This window comes from Clytia hemisphaerica, unplaced genomic scaffold (assembly GCF_902728285.1).
Source record: "Clytia hemisphaerica strain Z4C2 unplaced genomic scaffold, Clytia hemisphaerica genome assembly, whole genome shotgun sequence".
In the NCBI taxonomy this organism is placed as follows: domain Eukaryota; kingdom Metazoa; phylum Cnidaria; class Hydrozoa; order Leptothecata; family Clytiidae; genus Clytia; species Clytia hemisphaerica.
In genome coordinates this window covers 169110-196989 of record NW_027103315.1, presented here as the reverse complement: position 1 = coordinate 196989, position 27880 = coordinate 169110, and the positions used below count along the sequence as shown (strand labels likewise).

Here is a 27880-nt window from a genome sequence, read left to right as displayed (position 1 = left end):
TTTCAACCATTGCAGGTGAAGTTCGTTCAAAAATTCCTTTTACGCGTCATCATTTCTCAGAGTGGCTAAAGAACGAAAATCGAAATGCTAATGACTTTTTCATTGCTCCAGCTTCAAAACCAGAAGTCATCAAAACTCTCATGTCTCTCAGTGAAAATAAGGCAACTGGTCCAAACAGCATCCCGTATCGAATTATTTCTTCCAACTTGGACACGCTTTCTTCTATCTTCACTGATATTATTAATCTTTCTTTCTTTACTGGTATCTTTCCAAGTCAGCTGAAAGAAGCGAAAGTCATCCCTGTCTTCAAAAACAAAGGTTCTCCATTCGATGCTGAGAACTATAGGCCAATTTCTCTTCTTTCTAACATTGACAAAATCTTCCAAAAACTCATGCATTCACGACTGATGAACTTTCTCGACCAATCAAACTCGATCTACCCATTACAGTTTGGATTTCGATCAAACCACTCGACTGAAACAGCCCTTCTCTATGCTATCAACAAAATATCAAATGCTTTGGATGAAGGTAAGTATGGATGCTCTATTTTCATCGATTTACAAAAGGCATTCGATACCGTCGACCATTCTATCCTACTATCAAAGCTAGATTTTTACGGGGTTCGTGGAAAAGCTCTTGATTGGTTTCGATCATTTCTTACTGATAGATCACAGTTTGTTTCAGTCTCTGGTAAAATTTCTACTTCTAAAAATATGAAACATGGTGTCCCTCAAGGCTCTGTTTTAGGCCCACTTCTTTTTCTCCTTTATGTGAATGATCTCCATATTGCACTTCGATATGCTTTGGTCAATTTGTTTGCTGATGACACTATGCTTTTTTTTGAGAACGAATCCTTGAAACCGATCGCTAAGCAAGCCAATATCGATCTAAAGCTTCTTATGAATTGGCTTAAAGCAAATAAAATCTCTCTCAACACTAGTAAAACTGAGCTTTTGTTGTTTCGTCCTGTCCGAAAGAAGATCGATTATGACTTGAAAATCAAAATCAACGGACATCGGCTTAGACCCAGCAAGGTTGTAAAGTATCTTGGTGTATACATCGATGAACATCTGAACTGGAAACACCACATTGATTTTGTCTGCAATAAATTGAAGCGAGCTAATGGAGCTCTAAGTAAACTTCGGCATTATGTCGACAAGAAAACACTAGCATCATTATATTTTTCCCTTTTCCAATGTCACGCCTCTTATGCAGCCCAGATTTGGGGGCAACGCCAAACAATCCACGCCCGTCGAGTTCTTATTCTTCAAAAACAAGCTCTCAGAATCATGTCTTTCTCTGACTTTCGTGCACATACTTTTCCTCTGTTTTTAGAATTTAAACTTCTTCAATTTTTTGACTTTGTCAAATACCTTAATATCCTCTTTCTTTTCAAACTTTTGAATCGAAAATTACCTCTTCCTCTTTTACAAACTCTTGAATACAAACGTCTTAATGATACTGACCGTCATGAAGTAATTCGTTGTAAGTCTGGACTTCTAAAAATACCCGAAGTAAAAACAGTGACTTATGGTAACTATTCAATTCTATACCAATCCATCTTGGTTTGGAATGAACTTCAAAATTTCGTTTCTCTCGATGATTTGTCTACACTAGCATTGGATCGTCTTAAAGATTTGAGCAAATTATATTTCCTCTCGTCGTACACTTGATTTGTGTTTTTTTTCTTTTTCGAGTTTGATTTTAAATTTTAACATTTTCCTTTCTTTTCTTTTCTTTTCTTTTTCTTTTTATTCTTTTGATTCTCTTCTTTTTTAAATCTGTTTTTTTTTTCTGTTTTTATTAAAAACGAAATTAAAAAACGAAAATTATTTCACTTTATTACCCTAGTATGATCGTTTTATAAACTTAGTATTTTTTTTCACTTGTTGTTGTAATTATATCGTGCGGCCACCTCCTTAGTTTAGCATTATGTCTATGAGTGTGGTCGCTAGTCTCGCTTTCGTTGACAAATAAATGATTTACTTACTTACTTACTTACTTACTTACTTACTTACTTACTTACTACTTACTTACTTACTTACTTACTTACTTGCTTGTACATCTATATAATAATTTTAAATATATTCTCGAACCTTACTTACTTACTTGATATAGATCGACGAGAGAGGATAATTATTCCGCAGCTGAGTCTACCATGTTTGTTTACTTTTATCGCGGTCACACGCACCATAAAACCGGACATAAAATATTTTGCGCATAGAACTTCGAGCTCGCAACCAATGACGCTATACTATTGTTTCGCAAAAGTCGGCAAAGAGTTGGCCTTCTAAAGTCAAACAAAGACAGCCCACTTTCGATCCACTTTATGCCAACTCTAGCAATTAGAATAGGCAGGGCTAAAAGTGGGCCTACTAAACCAGAGCTTACGATGTCATGAAAGACATTGATCCAGAAGGTCTTGAAATTCGTTCTGGTGTTGGCCAGTCCAAGCGTAAAAAGCGGAATAGAAGATTTATTGCATTGGTGAGTATATACAATATATTGTGTGCAAATAGTGCAGGTCCTACCGAAATTCCAGCACTATCTGGAACCCGTCAAAAATAACTGAAAACCGGTAAAACTGGAAAAAAAAAAAAGAGATATTGAAAACAGTTGTGTGATTATTGGTACTGGTATCTTAAAAATGCCATGAAACAACCAAAATTTGACCCCTCTTGTGCAAGGAAAGATTTTTGTATCTGCAGACCGACTGAGAATGTGCCTACTGTTTGCTGTGTATGGACTGTATCACAAGATACCTTATGGGAAGAAATTTTGGCAGAAATTCTATTTAGCAGATTGGCAAATAAACTAATAAACAAAATAAACTTTTGGCGGATCGGCAAATAAACTAATTTTGGCGGGAATTTAATTTGGTTTCAAGGTTCAAAATCAAGGTGAAAATGTTAAGAATACCCCCTTTTATGACCTAATTAGTGAAAAATCAAGGAGTGACACATGTACTGGTTTGAAGTCGAGCCTAGAAAATTTAGGGGGTACCATTCACAGATCTTTAGATAAATTCTTACTGGGGACCTAAACCGTGATAGTTTCACGTAATGTATACATTATCTAGAAATATTGTAGAATTTATGGATTTTTCTATGTAACAGTTACAGTTACAGTTTTTTTAATTTTAAAGGGATAATCAGATGGTTTGAGATATTTGGCCTGCAGAAAGCTTATGTGAGCTTGAGTAAAACCTCCAAGTATGTTTGGGTAACTTTTTTCCAAAGGCGAGATATCACAATTTGAAATTTCTGAAAATGGGTTCTCACACGGTTCTTACGTTGAAATTCTATTGTTCTCTTACAAAAAAAGTCAAAAACTTGTAATTTTAATATCTCAACTTTGGAAAATATTTAGGCAAAAACATTTTGAGGTTTTCCTCAGGACAATAGAAAGATTACACATGCCAAATATCTCAAATCATCCCTTTAAGATTTTTGTACTGAAAAATGACGTCATGGGAAATTGGACGTATGTGGAACTTTTGATGATATTTCTTTGCAGAATTTAATTTACGATGTGTAAATTTATTAATGATAAATTGTGTTGTTATCTGAATTCATTGTCCCCCTTGTGCATTTATGGTGGTCAGAACACTTTTAGTGGAAAATAATGTTTTTAAAAATTTGGACATCAAACAACTCACCTGATGTTATTGGTCGTCATTACTTTGAACACATAACAAAAACAAACGATAACACACATTTTTAAAAGAAATAACTTGCTAAGACACCATCCCTGAAAACCTGAAATTGACCGTTGCAGAGGGGACATTGCTTTATTTTCGCGCAACTTAACAGTGCATGTAATTTTGTATTAAATTTCAAGCATTTGTGGGCCTCTGCGCAAAACTTAGTACGCGCAAAAATAAGATATTTTAATTAAATAAATCAATCCTTCCATACATTTTCAGTATACGATTAAGTAAGATTAAGTATTTTGTTGTAATGAAAATTCTCTTTTTTTACTGATGATGGTACTCTGTTGAGGCCGAAAAGTTTAGAAAAATAAATTTAAAAAAATGAACCAAAAGTAGCTTCTGTTACTTAATCTTAAGATATTTTAACTAAAAACCTCGTTTTTTTTGCATTCATGTATATGCTTGAGCTATATATTGTAATGTTCTGATCCTATTTTTTCCAAGGAATATTTTTAGCCTAATTGCAGGGTTGTAGCACCAACACAGTAGAATTTACATTTTTTATAAGCAACCGACACTACTAGGTCCAAAAACATTGATTAGGCCCATGTTCAATGTATTTCATGGACTGTCATCAAGTTTTATTGACTTTCAATTGTAAATTATTGACAAAAAATTGTTTGTATTGACCATCAATATTTCCTTTCTTACAGTCATTGATTTGTATTGACTGTCAATTATTTTGTTGCCAGCTGTAAATGTAAGTAATGAACAGTCAATACAAAAAATTGACTGTCAATATTGACAGTCAATATATTCTTTTGGTTTTCAAGAAAATTGATTGACAGTCAGTGTTAAGTACTTTTTGTCAATAATTTGATTTTGACACTCAATAAAACTTGCTGATAGTCAATGAAAAGCATTGAGCATAGGCCTAACCAATGTTTTTTGACCTAGTAGTGCGAGTTTCTAAGGGAAAATCTAATAATTGCAAACGATAGCCTTTGACCCAATTAGCAAAAATATGGTATTATACCAGTGGTGGTCAAACCAAATTTTTCAAAAATTGACCTAGAGTGCTATGTATGTATGTATGTATAAATTTACAAATTACTAATTCCTAGTAATATTTGTACATGCAATTCCCTAGTACAACAAGTACACTAAGTACGAGTTGTTCCGAAGAGCATGTAAATTTCATCTAAATAAATAATCATGATATTTTCTTCTTTTTCATTGCGCAATTGCATAGCTGGTCAAGAGATAATAACTCATTATCAAGAACTTGTTCTAAGAGAGATTTTGATGGTCTTCCTCTCTTTTTCGATTTATCATCATTGAATAAAAGCAGTTTTGGTGTTCGATTATGAGACATGCGTATCAAATGTTCAGTGTAGTTTCGCTGCTGTTTCTTAACAAATATCGAAACATCATTCGTACCACACAGCGAGTGAAGACTTTTGTTATTTAATTTAAATCTATAATCATTTTCACTCACACGATTAAAACCACCTCTTACCATACGTCTCAATAGATTACGATATGTAACATCAATTCTTTCGTATTGATCGGCTGTCAAGTTCCAATTTTGATTTCAGGTTTATTTTCACATTCTGCAATAGGGTTGACATCTCAACGAATTTACTGATAGCAGTTTGGATACGATAGCTTAGTTCAACATCTCCAGTATTCGGCTGGTCGTATTTTGTGAAAGCACCAAGATATTTGAATTTTTCTACGTTTTTGATTGGGATATTTCCGAGAGATATGATTGATTTTGGGTAATCAGGCTGAGTACTATTAAGAATCATTGTTTCAGTTTTTTGCTCATTAATTTTGAGACCAAAACGCTCAAACACATTATCCAAGATCTCTGTAGCTTTTTGTAATTCAGATTGAGATTGGATAAAAAGCATACCCACACCATGGAAGGTTTACGTTTCCCTCATGATTTCGATTTTTTGATCTCATTGATAGCCTTTCTTCTCGGCTAACAGAACGAAGGTTGATACGATAACGATGTTCGTAGAATTTAATATTAGCATGAGTGGCGTTATTAATGAAGATTCTCATTACGAAGTCGGTGAATAAATTAAAAAGAAACGGGCTTTCTGGACCACCTTGACGCACTCCAGATGTGGTTTCGAACGTTGTCTGTATTTCCTCATAAGTGAGAGTTGTAAGTTTGTAGAGACTATTAAGTATAGTAACAAGTCTAGGAATTTGGTCAGCAGGAAAACGCATTTCGATAGATTTAAACAGCCAGTCTCTTGCGGATGAGCTGGAGTTTTTACAACGTCGGTCATGATTATTGATGTGTATTTCACAGAACGCAAAAACAGAATAAGTTGAGATATATTCTATCAGAAAAAAAAATTTACACCCTCCCGAGGTCCCGAAGTCCCGAAATGTAAAACTTATGAAAAAAAAATTACACCAAACAAAAGTCCCGAAGTCCCGAAAGTCCCAAATTGAACTATATCAAATATCGAAGAAAAAAAATACACAAACCTAAAGTCTCTAGGTCCCGAAAGTCCCGAATTGAAATATATCAAAATTCTACTAGAAAAATCTTTTTACACCAACCTAAAGTCCCGAGGTCCCGAAGTCCCGAAATATATCAAACTTATGAAAAAAAAATTACACCAACCAAAAGTCCCGAGGTCCCGAAGTCCCGAGTTGAACTATATCAAATTTCTGAGAAAAAAATTACACAAACCTAAAGTCCCGAGGTCCCGAAAGTCTCGAATTATAATATATCAAAATCTACCAGAAAAAAAATTTACACCAACCTAAAGCCTCGAAGTCCCGAATGGAAATTTACCAAAGTATAGTCTGAAAAAAGGTTTTTGACTTTTGGTTGGTGTAAATTTTTTATTGATAAAATTTTGACATACTTCAATTCGGGACTTCGGGACCTCGGGACTTTCGATTAGTGTAATATTTTTTTTCAGAAAGTTGATGTATTTCATCTCGGGACTTCGGGACTTCGGGACTTAGGTATGGTGTGATTTTTTTAATAGATTTTCGATATATTGCAATTCGGGACTTCGGGACCTTGGGACTTTAGGTTGGTGTAACTGTAAATTATTTTTTGATAGAATTTTGACATACTTCAATTCGGGACTTCGGGACCTCGGAACTTTTGGTTGGTGTAATTTTTTTTCTCAGAAATTTGATATATTTCAATTCGGGACTTCGGGACCTCGGGACTTTTGATTAGTGTAATATTTTTTTTCAGAAAGTTGATGTATTTCAATTCGGGACTTCGGGACTTAGGTATGGTGTGATTTTTTTTAAATAGATGTTTGATATTTTGCAATTCGGGACTTCGGGACCTCGGGACTTTGGGTTGGTGTAATATTTTTTTCAGAAAGTTGATGTATTTCATTTCGGGACTTCGGGACTTAGGTATGGTGTGATTTTTTTAATAGATTTTCGATATATTGCAATTCGGGACTTCGGGACCTCGGGACTTAAGGTTGGTGTAAATTATTTTTTGATAGAATTTTGACATACTTCAATTCGGGACTTCGGGACCTCGGAACTTTTGGTTGGTGTAATTTTTTTTCTCAGAAATTTGATTTATTTCAATTCGGGACTTCGGGACCGCGGACTTTTGATTAGTGTGATATTTTTTTTCAGAAAGTTGATGTATTTCAATTCGGGACTTCGGGACCTCGGGACTTTTGGTTGGTGTAAATTTTTTTTTGATAGAATTTTGACATACTTCAATTCGGGACTTCGGGACCTCGGGACTTTTGGTTAGTGTGATTTTTTTTTCTCAGAAATTTGATTTATTGAAATTCGGGACTTCGGGACCTCGGGACTTTTGATTAGTGTAATATTTTTTTTCAGAAAGTTGATGTATTTCAATTCGGGACTTCGGGACTTAGGTATGGTGTGATTTTTTTTAAATAGATGTTTGATATTTTGCAATTCGGGACTTCGGGACCTCGGGACTTTGGGTTGGTGTAATATTTTTTTCAGAAAGTTGATGTATTTCATTTCGGGACTTCGGGACTTAGGTATGGTGTGATTTTTTTAATAGATTTTCGATATATTGCAATTCGGAACTTCGGGACCTCGGGACTTAAGGTTGGTGTAAATTATTTTTTGATAGAATTTTGAGATACTTCAATTCGGGACTTCGGGACCTCGGGACTTTTGGTTAGTGTGATTTTTTTTTCTCAGAAATTTGATATATTTCAATTCGGGACTTCGGGACCTCGGGACTTTTGATTAGTGTAATATTTTTTTTCAGAAAGTTGATGTATTTCAATTCGGGACTTCGGGACTTAGGTATGGTGTGATTTTTTTTAAATAGATGTTTGATATTTTGCAATTCGGGACTTCGGGACCTCGGGACTTTGGGTTGGTGTAATATTTTTTTCAGAAAGTTGATGTATTTCATTTCGGGACTTCGGGACTTAGGTATGGTGTGATTTTTTTAATAGATTTTCGATATATTGCAATTCGGGACTTCGGGACCTCGGGACTTAAGGTTGGTGTAAATTATTTTTTGATAGAATTTTGACATACTTCAATTCGGGACTTCGGGACCTCGGAACTTTTGGTTGGTGTAATTTTTTTTCTCAGAAATTTGATATATTTCAATTCGGGACTTCGGGACCGCGGACTTTTGATTAGTGTGATATTTTTTTTCAGAAAGTTGATGTATTTCAATTCGGGACTTCGGGACTTAGGTATGGTGTGATTTTTTTTAAATAGATGTTTGATATTTTGCAATTCGGGACTTCGGGACCTCGGGACTTTTGGTTGGTGTAAATTTTTTTTTGATAGAATTTTGACATACTTCAATTCGGGACTTCGGGACCTCGGGACTTTTGGTTAGTGTGATTTTTTTTTCTCAGAAATTTGATTTATTGAAATTCGGGACTTCGGGACCTCGGGACTTTTGGTTGGTGTAATTTTCTTTTCTGAGAAATTTGATTTATTGAAATTCGGGACTTCGGGACCTCGGGACTTTTGGTTGGTGTAATTTTTTTTAATAGATTTTCGATATATTGCAATTCGGGACTTCGGGACCTCGGGACTTTAGGTTGGTGTAAATTATTTTTTGATAGAATTTTGACATACTTCAATTCGGGACTTCGGGACCTCGGAACTTTTGGTTGGTGTAATTTTTTTTCTCAGAAATTTGATATATTTCAATTCGGGACTTCGGGACCGCGGGACTTTTGATTAGTGTGATATTTTTTTTCAGAAAGTTGATGTATTTCAATTCGGGACTTCGGGACTTAGGTTTGGTGTGATTTTTTTTAAATAGATGTTTGATATTTTGCAATTCGGGACTTCGGGACTTCGGGACCTCGGGACTTTTGGTTGGTGTAAATTTTTTTTTGATAGAATTTTGACATACTTCAATTCGGGACTTCGGGACCTCGGGACTTTTGGTTAGTGTGATTTTTTTTTCTCAGAAATTTGATTTATTGAAATTCGGGACTTCGGGACCTCGGGACTTTTGGTTGGTGTAATTTTCTTTTCTCAGAAATTTGATTTATTGAAATTCGGGACTTCGGGACCTCGGGACTTTTGGTTGGTGTAATTTTTTTTAATAGATTTTCGATATATTGCAATTCGGGACTTCGGGACCTCGGGACTTTAGGTTGGTGTAAATTATTTTTTGATAGAATTTTGACATACTTCAATTCGGGACTTCGGGACCTCGGAACTTTTGGTTGGTGTAATTTTTTTTCTCAGAAATTTGATATATTTCAATTCGGGACTTCGGGACCGCGGGACTTTTGATTAGTGTGATATTTTTTTTCAGAAAGTTGATGTATTTCAATTCGGGACTGTGGCGGGACTTATAATTGGAGCCGTAAATTGAGTTTGGTGTTGATAACGAATGTTTCAACTAAAAATTGAAAGCAAAATTTAGTTTGACAAAGTTTGAAAAATAAAAAAAATAAAAAAGTTGAAGGCTAGAATATTTCAAGAAATGTCTAGAAATAAACAAAATGTGCCTGAAAAATGTCTCTAGAAAACCTAGAAATTACCATAAAAATGGGTGTCAAAATGCCTGGGACAAAATATGTCCAAAAAGTAGCAGAAAAATAAGATAAAAAATACTATCTTACCAGCATGCGAAACTCTGAATGATGTAATAAATATGCTCCATAAATCCACATAAAAATGTAAGTAATGTGAATGCTAAGTCAATCAAACCAAGCCACATAAATAAAATTTCAATTCATTTTGATTCCATGAGAAAAATTCAAAGTCAAAACTTCAAGTCGAAAATCTCAATACTTGAAAAACGGATGTAAACATGCATCCTTTCTCTACAAAAGCTCTCATAAGAATGAATCTTGTTTCAAAAAATCAAAATTTGAAACGCCTAAAAAATTGCGTCATAAAAGTAACGCGTGAAAGTAATTAACTTGAGGCCAATTATCTCAAGACCAATTATATACGATATTGATTGCGTTTATAAGCACAATCACATCCAGATCACATCACACTCCCCACCATAAACCAATCAATAACGTAAAATAACTTTTGACCAATCAATAACGTATAATAACTTTTGACCAATCAATAACGTATAATAACTTTTGACCAATCAATAACGAATACATTGACCAATCAATTTAACGAATACATTTGATCACTGAAAAGCACCGATCCTTGAATCAGCGAGACAAGCCATCGTAGCAAGCTCCGTCATTATATCGAGTTCGTCGATAGATTGGATGAGTACCAATGAACGGATGGCTCGATTTGTAAAGCGAAATTTATTTTCTTGGTGATTCTTGTAGCGGACTGAAGCACGTCTTGCTTTCCCATCTTTTCCAATTTGAACATCGTCAACGATTCCATACTGATAATCTTTGCAAAGGACGGATTCCTGCTTAGTAAATAGGACAACATCTCCTTTCGATAACGGCTTATCGTCGCGAAACCATTTGCTTTGAGACATGAAATTGGGAATATGTAACAACCAGACTTCGAACCAGGCGTTGAAAATTTCTATATTCTCTTCCACAACCTTTAATGGATTGAATGTGGTAAGCATCTCACCGTGAGGGCATCTTTCGTTATTCCTTCCCAAACGAAGGCGGTTTGGCGTTAGAAGATCGATGGCTTCATAATCAGAAACTTCATTCCTGATTGCAATAGGTAGGTTGTTAATGGAATTGGCAATCATTGAACCCAACGTTTCCCATTGTAGCAAAGATAAACGACAGTTTAAAGTAGCTTTCTCGATCGACAAATTGATTTCTTTGATCTTTCTTTCAACCTTCCCATGAAAGTTGTGACCACCGACAGGGCAAGTGTTGTACTCAACACCAACATCTCTGTGAAGTTGATTCATCGTGTCTCTGAAGTTCAGTTTCATCTCGGAACAGCCTTTGATTAGCTGACTTCCTTCATCACACAACAAGGTTTTTGGAAAGCCGGAATCGCTTGCAAATCTGATAAATGCTTGGATAAATCCAGGGGTTGAATAATCATCCATTATTTTGATGGAAATGGAAGAAGTGGTACAACAACAGAAGACTACGAGCCATATCTTCAGGGTTGTTCGCTTGTTGTGCTTTGAATATGCCTTGTAAGGACCAGATAAGTCTACCTGGCTGACGTAGAAAGCAGGAGCGATTGTTAAGTTGAATGAAGGTAAGGGACCCATCGAAACTTCGATCGTCTTTTTCATCAAGTAACGACACCGTTGACATGACTTTTTGACCCTCTTAACAATTGATCGTAGCTCAAAGATGTAAGCTTCTTTCAAAATATTTCTGATAGTGGTTTCGATTCCACGATGAGAACAGGACTCGTTGTACCAGTGAGCCTCATTGATGATAGCATATGCCACAGGAGAGTGCTTGTCAATGATCGGTACACAAAATGTTGTGGATGTCAAATCCTTCATGACTCTGGTAAACTTTCCTGTGATTGTGAAGTCGTCACAAGATAGGATTCGTCCGGTGTAATACAGGATATCGTCATTCGTCTTGGAGATCTTCTTGTATTTGCTCTCCGGAAGAAAATGTTTGACTTCTGCTGTACACTTCCTGAAATAGTAAGCTTTTGCTGCATCGATGTCTTGTGATCGAGTTGCCTTTTGACTTTCGATTGGTGAATAATCAAACTTCAATCTAATGAATTTGTAGATGTAGCTTAATATTCTGACGACTTTGCTGAATCGATAACGATTTGGATCGATCAGGTAATTTGAAAATTGATGACGTTCCTTGACTTCATCAGGAACAATTGATAACGGTTGATCTGGATTTGATAAAAAGTGTGTTTGATGAGGCAAGGTTTCCTCATTGATCTTTGATAATTCTGTTTGGCTCAAGGTGATATCAGAAATACGAGTGATTGGAAATTCGGATCGATCTTTAGACATCCATGGAAGGCCATTGATCCAATTGGAATTTTGAGAAATTTCTTCAATCTGCACACCTTTCCTTGTGCCAACATCTGCTATCATGTTTTGTGAGCTGACATAAAACCAGTTATCTGGTGACGACAGTCTTCTGATTTCGATCACTCGACTCCTCACCCATTTTTTGAGTGGTTTCTCCTCATTATTAATCCAATGAAGGACGACTTGACTATCAGATAGCTTTATTGACGACTTGTGAAGTGCACCGAACGATCTGCTAACAACTTCTGAAGTGTGAACATTCATGATAGCAGCAATCATCTCACCACGTGGCTGAGATATTCCGTCTGGAAGGAGTTTTGATCTCGAAAAGATAAGTTGACAATGGTAGGATCCATCACGTCGCTTGATGCGAGCGTAGATTGCAGAGCAAGCAACGACTTCACTTGCATCAGCTGCATCTATTGTTTCGATCTGTAACGATAATGCATCTTCAGGTATGATACATCGTTTGAAATGAATCGATTTAAGATCCTGCATTAATTGGAAATTGCTGAGCCAAGTATCACGAAGCTCAGATGGAATGGGGTCATCCCAGTCTAGCTTTCTCAAAACTAGATCATGTAAGTCGATTTTAAATGTAGCTGTTATTGGTGTGGTCTTGCCAAGAAGATCATAGATTTCTCCAACCTTTGATGCACAATGGCGTTTTGTCAGTACATTTGGAATAACGTTTGATTTAGCTTCAGGTTTCTTTCCTCTTTGTCGTTTTGCAAAATTGAGGTCGCCGACGTTGAGCGAGAGTAAGTCATGCTTTGGTAGCCACTTCAGTCCAGCGACAATAAGACACTCTCCATCTTCTGATAGGTTTTCTAGTGGGTTTTCTCCTGAGAATGAGACTCCTTTCAACTGAAAGCCTCCTCGATTAACAACAGTTTCAAGCTCATCAGCTCTCTCACGTGCCCTTGTAATGGAAGATTCACCTGATATACAATCATCAACGTACGTATCCTTTCGAACAATACGACTTTCTGGGAATTCATCTGATGACATCTCAGCAACTTTCCTCAGACCATACTCTGCCTGGTTTCCGCTAGGCTTGACACCGTATATCAACGTTCTAATGACCTTTTCCTCAGGTGGTTTGGAAGGATCAAGGCTGTCGTGCCACAAATATCTTTGAAGACACCAATCTCTCTCATCCAGACAGATTGTGTTATACATTTTAGATATGTCAGTATGTAGTCCGACAGAATGGGTGGACCATCGAATAACGATTTCTTGAAGCTTGTTCAATCCGTTTTTTCCCTTCGCGAGAATGTCGTTCAAACTTGAACCGGATGGTGTGGGCATGGATGCGTCAAATACAATACGACAAGGGGTTGAAAGTGAAGACGGTTTCCAAACAGCCCTCCACGGGATATAATTTTGAACTGGATTGCCTTTGAGGTCGGATTGAATGTGCTGGGGTAAATCTTTGATGTAAGCTACGTAACCGAGCTTTTGCAGCTTTGCTTCCGATTCTAAAACATCGGATTTATCTTTGGTGTTTTCGGGTTTGTTCAGCTTTCGGATTTGCTGTTCATAGACTTTTAACGCAACCGGTTTGTTGGGTGCTAGCCGTTTGGCGGGGTTGTATAGCACGGGTAAGCGGGCGGTAGTGATATGGGATTCAATATCGATTGAAACGGAAGATTCGATAAGGGCTTGTTCGGCCTCTTCCTTTAGACTGATTGATTCAATGGAATCATGAGTTTTGCAATCTTTGCATTCACGGCAAGATACACAACGATAACTGATTTGGGAACCTGCATTCTCAGCATTTTCGAACGATTTGAGTGGATTTGCTTTGAATGAGGAATGAACAAAATCAGACTCTGACAGAGCAGAAACCATCATGATATTGGACATACCACTGACGAATGATGGTGAAGAAAAGTGAGATTGGAAGCGAATCTTGGAAAACGATTCGTGTGGACCACCAATGATGCCAGTGGTTCCGTCAGCACCCCGAAAGATGGATTTAAAAATGGTTAAACCCGTTGGTATTTGGAAGATTGGTTTCGGATGGTACTTTAGGTATTTCATACCAATCATAAAATCAACATTTCCACCGATATGACTTGGCACTTTTGGAAATGTTTTGGCTAGAGGTCCGGCAGCAAAGCAGAGATCCTTCTCGGCTTCTTTTAGTGGAAATTGCGGAAACTCCCCGGTTATATCGGTAAGACAGGTTCCTCTTAGAATAGCGGTTTCCCCGGAAACAAGCGGAAGTTGAACGCGGTAAATTCCATGCTCCGCAGAGGTGCTTTTCTTTCCCACTCCGGTAATCGAAACAGGGATGTTTGAGATCAAAGTAACGTGTGACCCAAGACGCTCAACTGCACTTTTTCTGACGATAAAGTCACTACACCCAGAATCAAAGAATATATTGAATACTTCACCATTGACTTTGATTGACTGGAACATGTAGATTCCTCGGTCTGGGATGTCTCCACCTTGATCCTCAAAATCTGTTTGAACATTGTTGACTTCGATTTCTCCACTTGAGATTTCTGAGTAGAAGGATAATTTGATGTCTCTGGAAAATGAAGGTAAGCTTGAATTTCTGGTAATGAATCTGGACTTGTACTTGTCCAATAGATCCTGATTTTCGTCAAAATGCTTATGCTCTTCACATATAAGGATGTGTTTCTTTTTGGGGTACTTTGAATGTGATCCATGTGGGCAAACAAAATCTTGCTGGCATTTCCCTTCCTCGTGTCTGCCAACGTTCCACTTAGCCCCTGGCGAAAGACATTGAAAGCAAAGACCCTTTTTGCGCAACATTTGAAGTCTTTGGGCAGGTGTCTTCTCGACAAACTTTCGGCACGAAAAGTATTGAATGACTTTGACTCCTCCCGGCCCTGTGGTAGCAACATGGTCATCTTCCCCAGCAGCACTCCCACATAAAATGCAGATTTCATTATCAAATTTGTCTGAATGATAGCCTGATAAGCCTGGGCCTTTTCGTTTTGGGGGTGCAGATTGTGGATCCTCCCTTCCTGAGAGTCTAAGCTTTTGTTGTTGGATCTTTAACTCCTTCTCTAAGAAGTCAATGACGTTTTCCCACAACACCTTCCCACTCTGGTTGATCCCAATAGACTGTTCAAGCCACTTGGTAACCCGGTAATCACCCATCAATTTGTAGACTGTATCCAAGGCATCCCCGTAGTAAAGGTACTTTTCGATTCTATGCCTGGACGCAAGGATCATCAAATCCCTCATAAGATTGATCAGCTGGCTTAACCCTGCAAGTACTTTTCCTGGGTCCCTGGATCCCTTGAAAGATTGGATGTCACTCAACGAAGAAATTTTCTTTGTAAGTAGAAACTTCGTATCCCCATAAACTTCCTTGAGGCGAACCCAGATTTCGTCAATGTTGTCTAAGTGTTTGACAAGGGACAATGCAGGCTCTGACAAATGATTGTTAATCAGCAAATCAGGCAAGAGACGTTTAGTGGTGGTTCGGAGATGCAATTTTTCGAATTCGGATTGAAAAGTATAAATGTCAAGATCTGAATTGTAGCCAGAGAAATGGGACAATTTGATATTGAGCTTCGTCTCTTTGATCAGATCCCTCTTATTCAATTCTCTTTGATCAATTTCACTTGTCAGATCTTCATTGAATTTGGACTTCAGAGTAACAACTAAGGTATATCTCTTACCAAGCTGCTGTTTTGCCTTGACAAGCATCTGACCTGATGGATTGAACTTCAAAGATTCTTGGTACTTCTGGGTTGCATGTTTGAAGCTCTTCAGGTAATTCTCCTGATTCTCCTTCCACCTTAGCAGTTGTTCATCAGTTGCAAGTTGCACATTCTTCTCCCAAGACATTTGCAACTCTTTCAAACAATGATCGGTTGATTCCACTTGAAATAGCATGGCCTCCTCCTCGAGGTCATTGGTCGTCTTTTGCTGAATCGCTTGTAGTTTGGATGACTCGTCTTTGGCGATCTTCATCTCGTCCTTGGCAGCTTTGATAGCATCTGTGATTTTGTCCACGAGTGTCTGGTAATCCATGGCGTGATTATCGTTGTAAGACACACCGAGATAGTGTCGAAGTTTGTAATGTTTTGCACGAAATGTCGTTCGATGCTTTTCCAATTGAGACAGCACGTCACTAGCAGGTTGCAATTCGTACTGTATTTCATCTATGAAGTCGGAAATGTCGTCTTTCAAGATGGCTACTTCAATTGACAATTCCTCAATAATAAGCTCACGAGGCGTGGCATCACCATCGTCTGCCATTGTTGTCGATTTCGGGATTCGTCTTGGAATACGACTGCCTGTCAGAATATTCAACGGCCTGTAGTCGACACGGTCTTGTTCTCGACGACGCATGAAACGATCAGCAGGATAAGTGTTTCTGCTGTTGAAATGTGGCGGGACTTATAATTGGAGCCGTAAATTGAGTTTGGTGTTGATAACGAATGTTTCAACTAAAAATTGAAAGCAAAATTTAGTTTGACAAAGTTTGAAAAATAAAAAAAATAAAAAAGTTGAAGGCTAGAATATTTCAAGAAATGTCTAGAAATAAACAAAATGTGCCTGAAAATGTCTCTGAAAATGTCTCTAGAAAACCTAGAAATTACCATAAAAATGGGTGTCAAAATGCCTGGGACAAAATGTGTCCAAAAAGTAGCAGAAAAATAAGATAAAAAATACTATCTTACCAGCATGCGAAACTCTGAATGATGTAATAAATATGCTCCATAAATCCACATAAAAATGTAAGTAATGTGAATGCTAAGTCAATCAAACCAAGCCACATAAATAAAATTTCAATTCATTTTGATTCCATGAGAAAAATTCAAAGTCAAAACTTCAAGTCGAAAATCTCAATACTTGAAAAACGGATGTAAACATGCATCCTTTCTCTACAAAAGCTCTCATAAGAATGAATCTTGTTTCAAAAAATCAAAATTTGAAACGCCTAAAAAATTGCGTCATAAAAGTAACGCGTGAAAGTAATTAACTTGAGGCCAATTATCTCAAGACCAATTATATACGATATTGATTGCGTTTATAAGCACAATCACATCCAGATCACATCACAGGGACTTCGGGACTTAGGTTTGGTGTGATTTTTTTTAAATAGATGTTTGATATTTTGCAATTCGGGACTTCGGGACTTCGGGACCTCGGGACTTTTGGTTGGTGTAAATTTTTTTTTGATAGAATTTTGACATACTTCAATTCGGGACTCCGGGACCTCGGGACTTTTGGTTAGTGTGATTTTTTTTTCTCAGAAATTTGATTTATTGAAATTCGGGACTTCGGGACCTCGGGACTTTTGGTTGGTGTAATTTTCTTTTCTCAGAAATTTGATTTATTGAAATTCGGGACTTCGGGACCTCGGGACTTTTGGTTGGTGTAAATTTTTTTTTGATAGAATTTTGACATACGTCAATTCGGGACTTCGGGACCTCGGGACTTTGGGTTGGTGTAATATTTTTTTTCAAAAAGTTGATGTATTTCATTTTGGGACTTCGGGACCTCGGGACTTGAGTATAGTGTAATTTTTTTTAATAGATTTTCGATATATTGCAATTTGGGACTTTGGGACCTCGGGACTTTTGGTTAGTGTAATATTTTTTTTCAGAAAGTTGATGTATTTCAATTTGGGACTTCGGGACTTCGGGACTTGAGTATGGTGTAATTTTTTTTGATAGAATTTCGATATATTCAGTATTTCAATGAATGTAACTTTGTAATTTTAAACATTGTAGTAAGAAAGGATGAATTGATGCTGTTCTGCAAAATTCAGCATTTTTCTATCTTGTAAAAACTCCAGCTTGTCCCGTCTCTTGAGATGTGATCGAATGCTGCGGTAAGATCAACAAATAGTAGATACAGTAGTTGCAACTTCTTTTGGGTAATTTGTTGGACTCGTTTTAGTGTGAAGATGCCGTCAGTTGTGCCACGATTTTGCCTGAATCCGTTCTTCTCGTCTGATAACTGAGTTTCGTACCACGGTCTTAAACGTTCAAGAATAATATTTATTATGAGTTTACAGACCGTTGACCCAATGCTAATTCCTCGGTATTTCGTGGGGTCAGACTTGGATCCTTTGTTTTTCCATAAGGTTTTCAGCTTGGAGTTGCCCCATGCGTCGGCAATGTCTAGGTTATTCCACAGATTGAGTGTCATTCGGTGGATGACTTGGTTCATTATGGGGTGGTTGCAGGCTTTGAGAATATCTGGAGCAATATCATTGCTTGCCTTATTATTTTTCAAGAGTTTTAGTTGGTGCTCAATTTCGTCAATTGTAGGGGGTGAATCGTCGATATGTATATTTCTTGAGATATTTTGAAGTTCTTCAAGAAATAAAGGTAGGTTATCTCTTTCAAGTTCAGGTGAGGTTGGACCAAAGTGATCGGTCGGGTTGAAATGATCAGCAAGCTTTTGAGCGTCGCATGAGTGGTTTAAGGATTTGAGTGTCTTTCCTTGTTGTTTGGCTCTGTGGAATAGTTTCTCTAATTCACGGTTGATGGCCAGTTGATTAAGCTTTTCAGCTTCGTGTTTAAGGTATTCATCACGAAGAAATCTAGCTCTTAAACGGATTTTCTTTTTCATTGCCTTCAGTTTATTGGAATCTGGAAATTTAGCTAAAAGCTCATCTTTTTCCTGGTAAAGTTGTTTCAATTTCTCGTCATCATGCCATGGCTGATAAAGTTTTGTGTTAGTTTTTTGCGGTAATATACTTTTTGCAGCTTCATTCAACGAATTAACAAATGCTGAGTTCAAAGTATTGTTATCTCGATCTAGTTCAATTGTGGTAAGTTTATTGATGCTTTCATTTCGTACATTCGCTGCTATATTTTCGTTTTGAAGGGCTGATAGATCTAAGTGTTTTGCATTAGTTTTCATATGTCTCTTTCAGAATCTGGCTGCTTTTGTGCACGGAGTGTTCATATCAGCTATCACTAGCCGGTGATCGCTATCGAAATCAAAACTGTTATGTACACGACAGTTCTTAACGTATTGACGTATCCATGAACATGATAATATAAAGTCATATACTTTTTTCGTGGTTCCATCAGGTGAGTGCCATTTTGTGTGGCCATTTTGAGTGCGGCGACATTTTTTGTGCGAAAACCAAGTGTTGAGTACTGATAGTTTTTGCGTGTTGAAAAATTTGTGGAATCGTTCTCCGTTATTGTTAACTTCGAGGTCTTCGATAACAACATGTTCTCGAAGTGATGAGTTATATAGGGTAGCAGAAGAGGTTGCATTGAAATCACCGAGACAAACAATTTTACGATCGGATTTAGTATTAAACTGTTTTCTCAGATTAGCATAAAACGTGTCTTTGGCGGACATAGTAGCGTCTTCTGTTGGAGCGTAACAACTATAGTATGTGGGAATAAGGGTTTTCCTATGAAAAAATAGTACCGTAAATGACCAATTAAGCACCCGGGGCGCTTATTTAAAAATCAATTTTTTGAGGGGGCGCTTATTCGACCCGGGGCGCTAATTAAATAATTTTCAAAATTGCAATATTTCTTTCATTCCTTCTTTTCATTTATATTATATCAATGTTCTCGTCATCCTCACAGTCTGAATCGATAGTGAGGAAATCAGGCGTAGTAGACCAGCGTCCGTGTTCGATAATTCTTTCACTTCGTAGGGCACCCCTTAGATCAGGGCAAATTTTTGATATTTTGTTCATACAAGTGTGTAGATCTCACAGACAAAATTTGCCTCTAAAATTCCCTGCAGATTTTTAGTAATTTAGCCCCAAAGTTCACTATTTTTCTCGATTGGGTTCGATTAAGCTCGATTGTCGATTTTATCGCATTCTTTGTTTTGATCCGGCGTTACAAAAGGACGAACAGACTTTCGACTGTATTTTGCCGTATTCTAAAGCGTTCTTCAAATTAGCGTTCTGCAAAAAGTCGCAAAATCGAAAGCGAAACCGAGTAAAAAAGTAAACAAAAATCTAGTAAAATGGCGAACAGACAGACAGTTGTAATTTGATATTGGTGTTCCTTTGATATTATTATGGAGGAATGTTTGATTCACTTTTTTAACAAAGACCGAGAAAACTGTTCGAAAAAGAAATTTACTGAAAAGACTTACAAAAATGTAATTTCTAAGCGTCAAAATTGGTTGAATTTGGCTGGGGAAAAACATCAAGCCATCGAAGTTGCCCAGCATATTGCAGGTCTAGGAACACAGTTTGATCTGTCTAAAGATTTATCGTACCACTTGGAATGTTACCAAGACTTTACTAACTCTTCCAAACTTGAACGTGTTAGTAACTCTGTAAAGAGGAAGAGAAATTACGTCTAAGAAAATCGACAAGACTCAATCTGCAACAACAGCCCAAACCAACAAATGAACAAACAAATGAAGTATCATCTTGTTCAAGAACAAATGCTGGTGTGTTGCCCAAAATATGCGTTATCTTTGATAGAGTTGATCACTTTTATACCGATAGAATTGATTCGAAACGAAAACATCAAGGCCTTACGAAATCTGAAAGCCTGCATGAGGCATTATTAAAAGAGGCAGCATCTATGAAGAAAGATGAATCAATGATTGTCAAAATGGGTTTGAAGGATGCTGTTGCGAGAGAAGTTCACTATCATAGGAAGTGTCATGCAAAATACACTGAATGTACGAGGAATGCAAAACAGAAGGTTGCAAGTTCTACCAACAGTAATCCAACCAAAATACCAGACTATGATTCTTCATTTGATTATTTTTGTGGTCGAATAATTAGAAAAATAATTATTGATCAGCATCGCGTTTACTGCCTGACTGCCTTATTGAAGACATTCATCTTTACTGTTATAAACAACGGCAACAAGTTGACATTCCAGACTATCAGTCAAAAAAAATTGAAATCCCGTTAAAATCTGGTTAAAAGGTTCCAAAACTTGATTTTTTATCAACCAGAGGATCAAACTCTCAGTGAGCTTGTTTTTGATGGAAACAATCCAACTGGTATTATAGCTGACAAAGAACTTGCAGAAGAATTCTATGATTCTCAAGCATCGCAGTCTTCATAAGATAAAGATTCACAATATGAATCTGATGACAACTCTATTGATAATTCTGATGGTGATTCTGATTCAGATTTGGATTCAGATGATGATGTGGAAGATGATAATCTCAGCCCACGTCTGTTGATCGAAAAGTCTTCCTATCACAACCTTATCGTAGAAATGCGTAATGGTTTAAAAGATGCACCTGGTGTGATAGGCTGGCCTCCACAAACTGATACATTCACCCTAGATGAGTACAAACGAATGATACCAGCGGCATTATTTAATTTTCTATCCCTTCTACTTGGTTACTGAGAAAACTTTTTCACTGATGATGATAAACATCTAAACTATTCAGAGAAAAATGCTCTGAAAGTCTATTCCATCGCACATGATTTGATATATGCCCATTCTAAAGGACGTAAACAAACATTGAAATCACTTGCTTTGTCAACTGCAATCAAACAGATCTCAGGCTCAACCCAGGCAGTTGACTTGTTGAATGGCTTTGAAACTGCCTTAGCTACAGTAAACACAAACACAGGAGCACTAGTACCAGAGAGGGTTCGGAGGCGGATATTTTCCACGTTTGTATATGACAATGCTGATTTCCCAGAAGAAACCTTGACAGGGGCTGTTAAGTAATTTAAAGCTTGAACAATTTTATGCATACTTCATTCAAATTTTGCACTGTTTGTGAACATCAAAGTCTAGTTTAATGTAAACTAGTTTTTTCTAAATTAAGTGATCAGATTTCATTAAAATTCTAACTTAAGAACTTATTAATAAGGGACAACATTTATGTGCAAATTAAATTTTGCAATCTGATTTTTCGTTATTCAAGTACACGCTTTTTTAATAAGAATAGTTTACTTTGGCTGAGGGTGAGGATCATTATTTTTTCTTATTTTTCTATTGTTCTAAACAATAGGCTTATTGTTCTAACTCCGAAATCTCACCCTGATTTTCTTATAGAAGTTATTCTTATAAAAAAATGTGTACCTGTTCCTGAATTTCAAGAAGACGATGTATGTCTGTTGTATTCTACCAACAAAGTGAGTCTTTTTGCTCCTGGATAGTAGGTTGATAGCTGCTTGTTCTTTTTTAGGTACCACACATGTAGCACATGGTACCGGGTGCCTCAGAAAAAACTTTGGACGTTTGGCGAGCCACTGAGGCCGAACAAAGTCTTGTTTAGACCCACTTTTATTAGAAAGAGGACATGCTAACTTAAATTTTGCGGTATAACTTTTTAAGTTTGGTCAAGTAGTTGTCAAGTTATAAGCTTTTGAAGTTAAAATTCACTTTTCGAAAAGTGTGAAAAACACGTAATAAAAGGGTATTAAATTTATGCAAATAATGAAAAAACCTCTTTCTAATAAAAGTGGTTTTGAGCCTAAACAAGGCTTTGTTCGGCCTCAGTGGCTCGCCAAACGTCCAAAGTTTTTTCTGAGGCACCCGGTATATGTATCCAGAAGGAAATCAACACTTATAATGTCACACAACCCATAGCACAAGTCAGCAAGCGTCTTAGATCTTTTGATACCACAACTGAAAATCTGCCCGATTTTTATCTTGGAAAAAAGGAATCGCCTTCTTTATCAGATCATGCTGACCTCATTTCATTGGATTTTGAAAAGTGTCATATTCAGGAAAAATTCAGTAACATTGATCTTGCTTTCAATTTGGTTAAATTTGTAGCTGAGCCAGTCGAGGAGCTACTTCCTGGTTGGACTGGTTTCAATACAATGAGAGCCAACTTCAGTGATAATAAGAGTGAACCAGTTTCATCAATCACTTATTTGCCAGCCATCAATGCACCAGTAACAGAAAACTCCACCATCAACGCTATACTACAGAATGGTGTTGACATTGCAAACCATCTGGAATTGGAATCTGTTGGCATGGTGTTTGATGAAGCTGTCTATGCAAAAATTCAACTCATTAGATGGAAAAATGAAATTTACCAAAAGAAAATCGTTGCCAGGCTAGGTGATTTCCATATGGTCATGTCTTATCTTTCTTCAATCGCAAAGATCTATCGATATGCTGGACTGAAGGTACGATTGATGGTTTATTTAACTTTCATTTCTTGCACTTTTATGATGATGTCCAAAATGTTTGTAAAATTGTAGCTTGATGCACTTTAGGGTTTTTGATGTAACCTTTATATAGGGGACCACCCTTTCCCTTTGAGGGTCAGATAAGATGACATTAGATAAGTAAATGTAATTGCATTACTTTTATTTTAAGAACGTTTTCATCGAATCAGATGTTGTTGCAGAGGGAGTACAATCGTGCAATGAGAGCCCATAAAGCTATGTATGAAGCACTGCATAGATTACGGTTTCGAGCATACCTTTCCAGTATGAGTTTTGAAGAAGAACAAATTGCTGTAGACGTTATCAATTCAGTATCATGCTACGTGGAAGACGAAGACTATGACATCCACCTTGGGTCTGAAGAATTGACAAATATCACTAACAGGTAAATTACAACTTTGCTCTGTTTTAGAACCTCGCGAATTCTCTCAAAGGGCATCATATCAAACATGAACAAATGCTACAATGTCTTATTAATATGATCAAGATTTGTGAGGTGTGAAACTTCTAGTGAATATCTTTTTAAACTGCTGCTTTGAAAGTAAACGTGATTGGAAAACTGTGTCTAATTTGCTAAACTTTCCTTCCAACTTTTCCTTTGTAGGTATGAACAGTTTGTAACAAAGAAAAATGAAGAATCAGAACTATTTGCATTTTTGAGCAATTATATTGGTATGGTCGAGATTTTACTTCTACATGTGAGAGCCACCAGAACCAGCAACTGGGATTTGCATCTGTCAGCAGTCAAATCTATGCTGCCTTGGTTTTTCGTTACAAATCATCCAAATTACGCTCGATATGGGTCTTGTTATTGGGTAGAAATGTATTGCTTGGAAAAAACCCATAAAAGTAAGTCTTTAAAATTCTTTAAATTTTGTAGGTTGCTGATTACTGCTAATAACAATCATCATATAAAAACTATATCAAATACATTTTTAATGGGCCGAGATTATTGTCGCTAATTATCTTTAAGGATTTTGTTTTCATTTCGTCTCAAGCTGGGCAAGCTCTCCTCAGACCCAGACTCCTTCAAAACTGACTTCACAATGGTACTTATCATCCTAGGTATTTACAAAGAAATTGCTGGCAATTGGACTGTCAAACGTCAAAATGAATATGGATTTGCCAATGTTGCATGCGATCAGACAATAGAACGTGACGCTATTCTATTAAACAAAAGAAAACATATTTTATCCAACTAAAACGAAAAAGAAAACATATTTTATCCAACTAAAATGAAAAATAGCATTCACGTGATCAAAAAAACCCTTATACAATGTAAAAAATTTTGAAACAAAAAGACATGTGGAAATAATAACGTTCAAAAGCCGACGTTGATAAAACATACTAAAAACATTCACACATAAAAGGAACTCAGAAAAAATAAACAGAACAATGAAACTATGGAAAAATAGATTAACTTATAACTTTTTAACAGTAATTTTTTGACAGAAATCTGAAAACAAAATTTATTCAACCTGCAAAACAAAGTTAAATAACTATTAAATACTACGAAACTAAATTTTAATAACTATTACCAATATACGAATGTAAATTGAAACCAAAGAAAATAAAACAGAAGATAAAACTGATTTACAAAATGAAAAAATAATAAAAAATTAAAAAAAATTTTTTTGGAAATTTTTTCTGGAAATAGATTAACCAAAAAATAAATTAATACCAAGAAACAATCAATCATGCTCGACTACTTACTACCTTCACATTTCTTTATTTATCAGACGAAGAATCACTGAATGACGTAAACCTTTCAATGAATGACGTAAACCTTTCACCATCAATATGTAATAAATACACCACCCCAAACGGCAACAACAACAACATCGAAACCACCCGAAATGGCAATGACAAAAACGACAACCCCATCAAACCCAGGATATTCAATCTCTCATTTTCCCGATCAAACAACAACAACAACCACAACAACGACAAAACGAAAACCAAAAACGCTGATCAGACAACCGTACAGAATGACAACAAAGAAACTCCTTTGAAGGATACTAATGGCACGATAGCCCGTCTCCGAAAACTTCAAAAAACACCAAAACAAGAAAGACCAAACGCAAACGAAAACGAAGACCACATTATAAGAAGCTATAAATATCACACGACCAAAATGCTTACGAACGAGAGACAAGGTGCCTACCTGGAGGAACGGAAATCTACACAGAAAACTCCACCGGGTCTAATCCCAACACTTAAATCCAACTGCATAATGTCCAAACCACTGCAACAACAGTGGACACATATTCTGGAGGAAGCGGGGAGAAAGCTTCGTAATACAATGATTGAACACCATAAAGAACAAACAACCTACCATGAACAAATGATGGATAACCTAGCCCGGAAGATCGATAGAGAAACTCTAAAAATGGTCGATGAACAAATTGAAATAGAATTTTTAAGCAAGAGAAGACGCTCGAATGATAATATACCATCAAAAAACGAGTAAACTCTGTATATAATGTAAATAACACTTTATTTTATACTAACCATTATATTAGCTCAACGAAAGAAACATACTCATCAAATCAAAAAACAAAAACTACTGTCTATAAAATGTCTGAAATACCTAATAAAACTAACAAAACCATAAATAACAATAATAATCCATCAAACAACTTAATTATCAACCTTTCTAAAATAAAACTAAACCGAACTGAAAAAAACATTTTGAATAAAGGACTCTCATTTATACCCACGCCTACTACTAAACATTTAGCTAAAGAAATTGAAATAGCTTTAGACAAATATAAAAATCGACTATATAGAATATACTATTTTTCTCAAAAAAATAAACAATCTAAACATTCAAAACCACTACACAGAACAACAAATTGGCAGGCTCCTACCCCGGATAACAAAAATTTATCTTTATATATTACCAAAACTATTGAAGAACTTACATTACTATACAATAAAATTATTAAAGGAAAACCATCCGGAACTAGAAATGTCACTGACAAAGAATTGAAAACATTAATGAGACTGTCAAGGAATAAAACAATAGTAATTAAAAAGGCAGACAAGGGGAACTCTATCGTAATTCTAAATCGAGATGATTACGAAAATAAAGTAATGGAACACCTTAACGATACAAAATCTTACGAAATAATTAAAGAAACTAATGTAGTTAAAGACTTACAAACAAATATTGAAACATTTCTAGAAACTATATTTCTTCACTATCATATTAACCAAAATACCTACAAATATCTAACCCCACAACAAAACCCACGAACTAGCCTTTTCTACATATTACCAAAAATACATAAACCACTTATACCAGGAAGACCAATCGTATCTTCTGTCAACTCTGTTACCGAAAACATGTCAGAATTTTTAACCAAATGTTTTCAACCTTTAGTTTATAAACTAGACTCGCATATCAAAGACACAAAAGCATTTCTTAAATACATTCTGAGACAAAAAAACAGCAACCAAACTAAATACTTTGTCACAATAGACGTAAAGTCACTTTATACAAACATATCCCACGAAGAAGGTATCCAAGCTTGTTTACACTTCATCGAAAAATACAGAAATGAACTACCCTCTTTTACACCCAACAATACTATCATAAAGACAATGCTATACTTTGTACTTGAAAACAACTATTTCCAATTCAAAGATTTTCTATACAAACAACTATATGGAACCAGTATGGGGACTAAAATGGCACCACCATTTGCTAATTTGTTCCTTGGAAAATTCGAACACGATTTCATAAAAAACAAAAATAATACACAAAATATACTATTTTACAAACGCTTTCTAGACGACATTTTCATTCTATGGGGAGGCTCTTTAAGGAGCTTAAAAATATTTTTGGAATATATTAATAACGTACACCCTACAATAAAATTCACATGGGACTATTCTAAGAAGAAAATCAATTTCCTAGATACTACAATATATAAAGACAAAAAGACAAACTCTTTTAAAAGCAAATTATACAAAAAATCCACTCATGCTAATTCCCTTTTACACTACTCTTCGTATCACCCAAGCCACACAAAAGAAAATATAATTTATACACAAGCCCGTAGATACCGTACACTGATCACTGATAACAGAATTCTCAAGAACGAATTAAAAAGTCTTAAAATTAACCTAACTGAAAGAGGTTTTCCTCTCCCAATCATAAAACGAAATATCAGAAAGATAACCAATTTAACACAAAAACAATGTCTATACGGATCACGAAAAAAATTAAAAAACACAATTATCGCCAAACAAAGAAAACCTCTGTACGGATTACAGAAAAATTCAAGAAACAGGACTACCCAAAAACAGAAACAGAACTTACCATTTATTATAAAATACTATGAACAACTCACTACATTACAGAAAGTAATAAACAAACACTGGTATATAATAAGAAATGACAGTCTCTTGAACAAATTATACCCAAGCAAACCTTTTGTTGTATATAAAAGGCAAAGAAATTTAAAAGACATACTGATCCGAACTCGCCACGTGGACAACGGAAAATAGCTATGATATTTTATAAATAAGATGTAAATTTACGATTAGCTTACTTATATATAAAAACAACTGAATTATATCATTTGTATCTTTATCCTACGTTTTTTCCCTCATTTAATCCCACAATTTACCCGATAATCTCTACCTAGAAATCATAGGAATACCATATTTCTTCCATATCTAAATGGAATGTAATGTTTTTTAAAACCAAAAATACCCATACAAT

At 36.1% G+C, this 27880-nt stretch overlaps 3 protein-coding genes across 3 annotated transcripts; all 3 read right to left on the bottom strand.

Annotated features, from left to right (window-relative positions):
* Window positions 1–9475: 9475 nt before the first annotated feature.
* Window positions 9476–11109, bottom strand: LOC136813685 (uncharacterized). Its single transcript, XM_067070185.1, has 2 exons — window positions 9757–11109; window positions 9476–9533 (listed from the first exon to the last, which is right to left on the bottom strand). The coding sequence occupies exon 1, from the start codon at window positions 11016–11018 to the stop codon at window positions 10287–10289; it is 732 nt and encodes a 243-aa protein (XP_066926286.1). The 5' UTR covers window positions 11019–11109; the 3' UTR covers window positions 9476–9533; window positions 9757–10286.
* On the bottom strand, window positions 11036–17102 carry LOC136813591 (uncharacterized). The gene is made up of 3 exons (XM_067070093.1): window positions 16727–17102; window positions 11253–16492; window positions 11036–11104 (listed from the first exon to the last, which is right to left on the bottom strand). The coding sequence occupies exons 2-3, from the start codon at window positions 16392–16394 to the stop codon at window positions 11036–11038; spliced, it is 5211 nt and encodes a 1736-aa protein (XP_066926194.1). The 5' UTR covers window positions 16395–16492; window positions 16727–17102.
* A 714-nt stretch (window positions 17103–17816) lies between these two features.
* On the bottom strand, window positions 17817–18923 carry LOC136813580 (uncharacterized). The gene has a single exon (XM_067070085.1). The coding sequence runs from the start codon at window positions 18921–18923 to the stop codon at window positions 17817–17819; it is 1107 nt and encodes a 368-aa protein (XP_066926186.1).
* Window positions 18924–27880: the final 8957 nt, after the last annotated feature.

Coding starts and splice junctions, on each gene's coding strand:
- LOC136813685 (XM_067070185.1), bottom strand. CDS start 11,018: ATGAAACTGAACTTCAGAGACACGATGAATCAACTTCACAGAGATGTT.
- LOC136813591 (XM_067070093.1), bottom strand. CDS start 16,394: ATGCGTCGTCGAGAACAAGACCGTGTCGACTACAGGCCGTTGAATATT. Junction 11,105..11,252: donor CTGCTTTCTACGTCAGCCAG/GTAGACTTATCT, acceptor GATTTATCCAAG/CATTTATCAGATTTGCAAGC.
- LOC136813580 (XM_067070085.1), bottom strand. CDS start 18,923: ATGAAAACTAATGCAAAACACTTAGATCTATCAGCCCTTCAAAACGAA.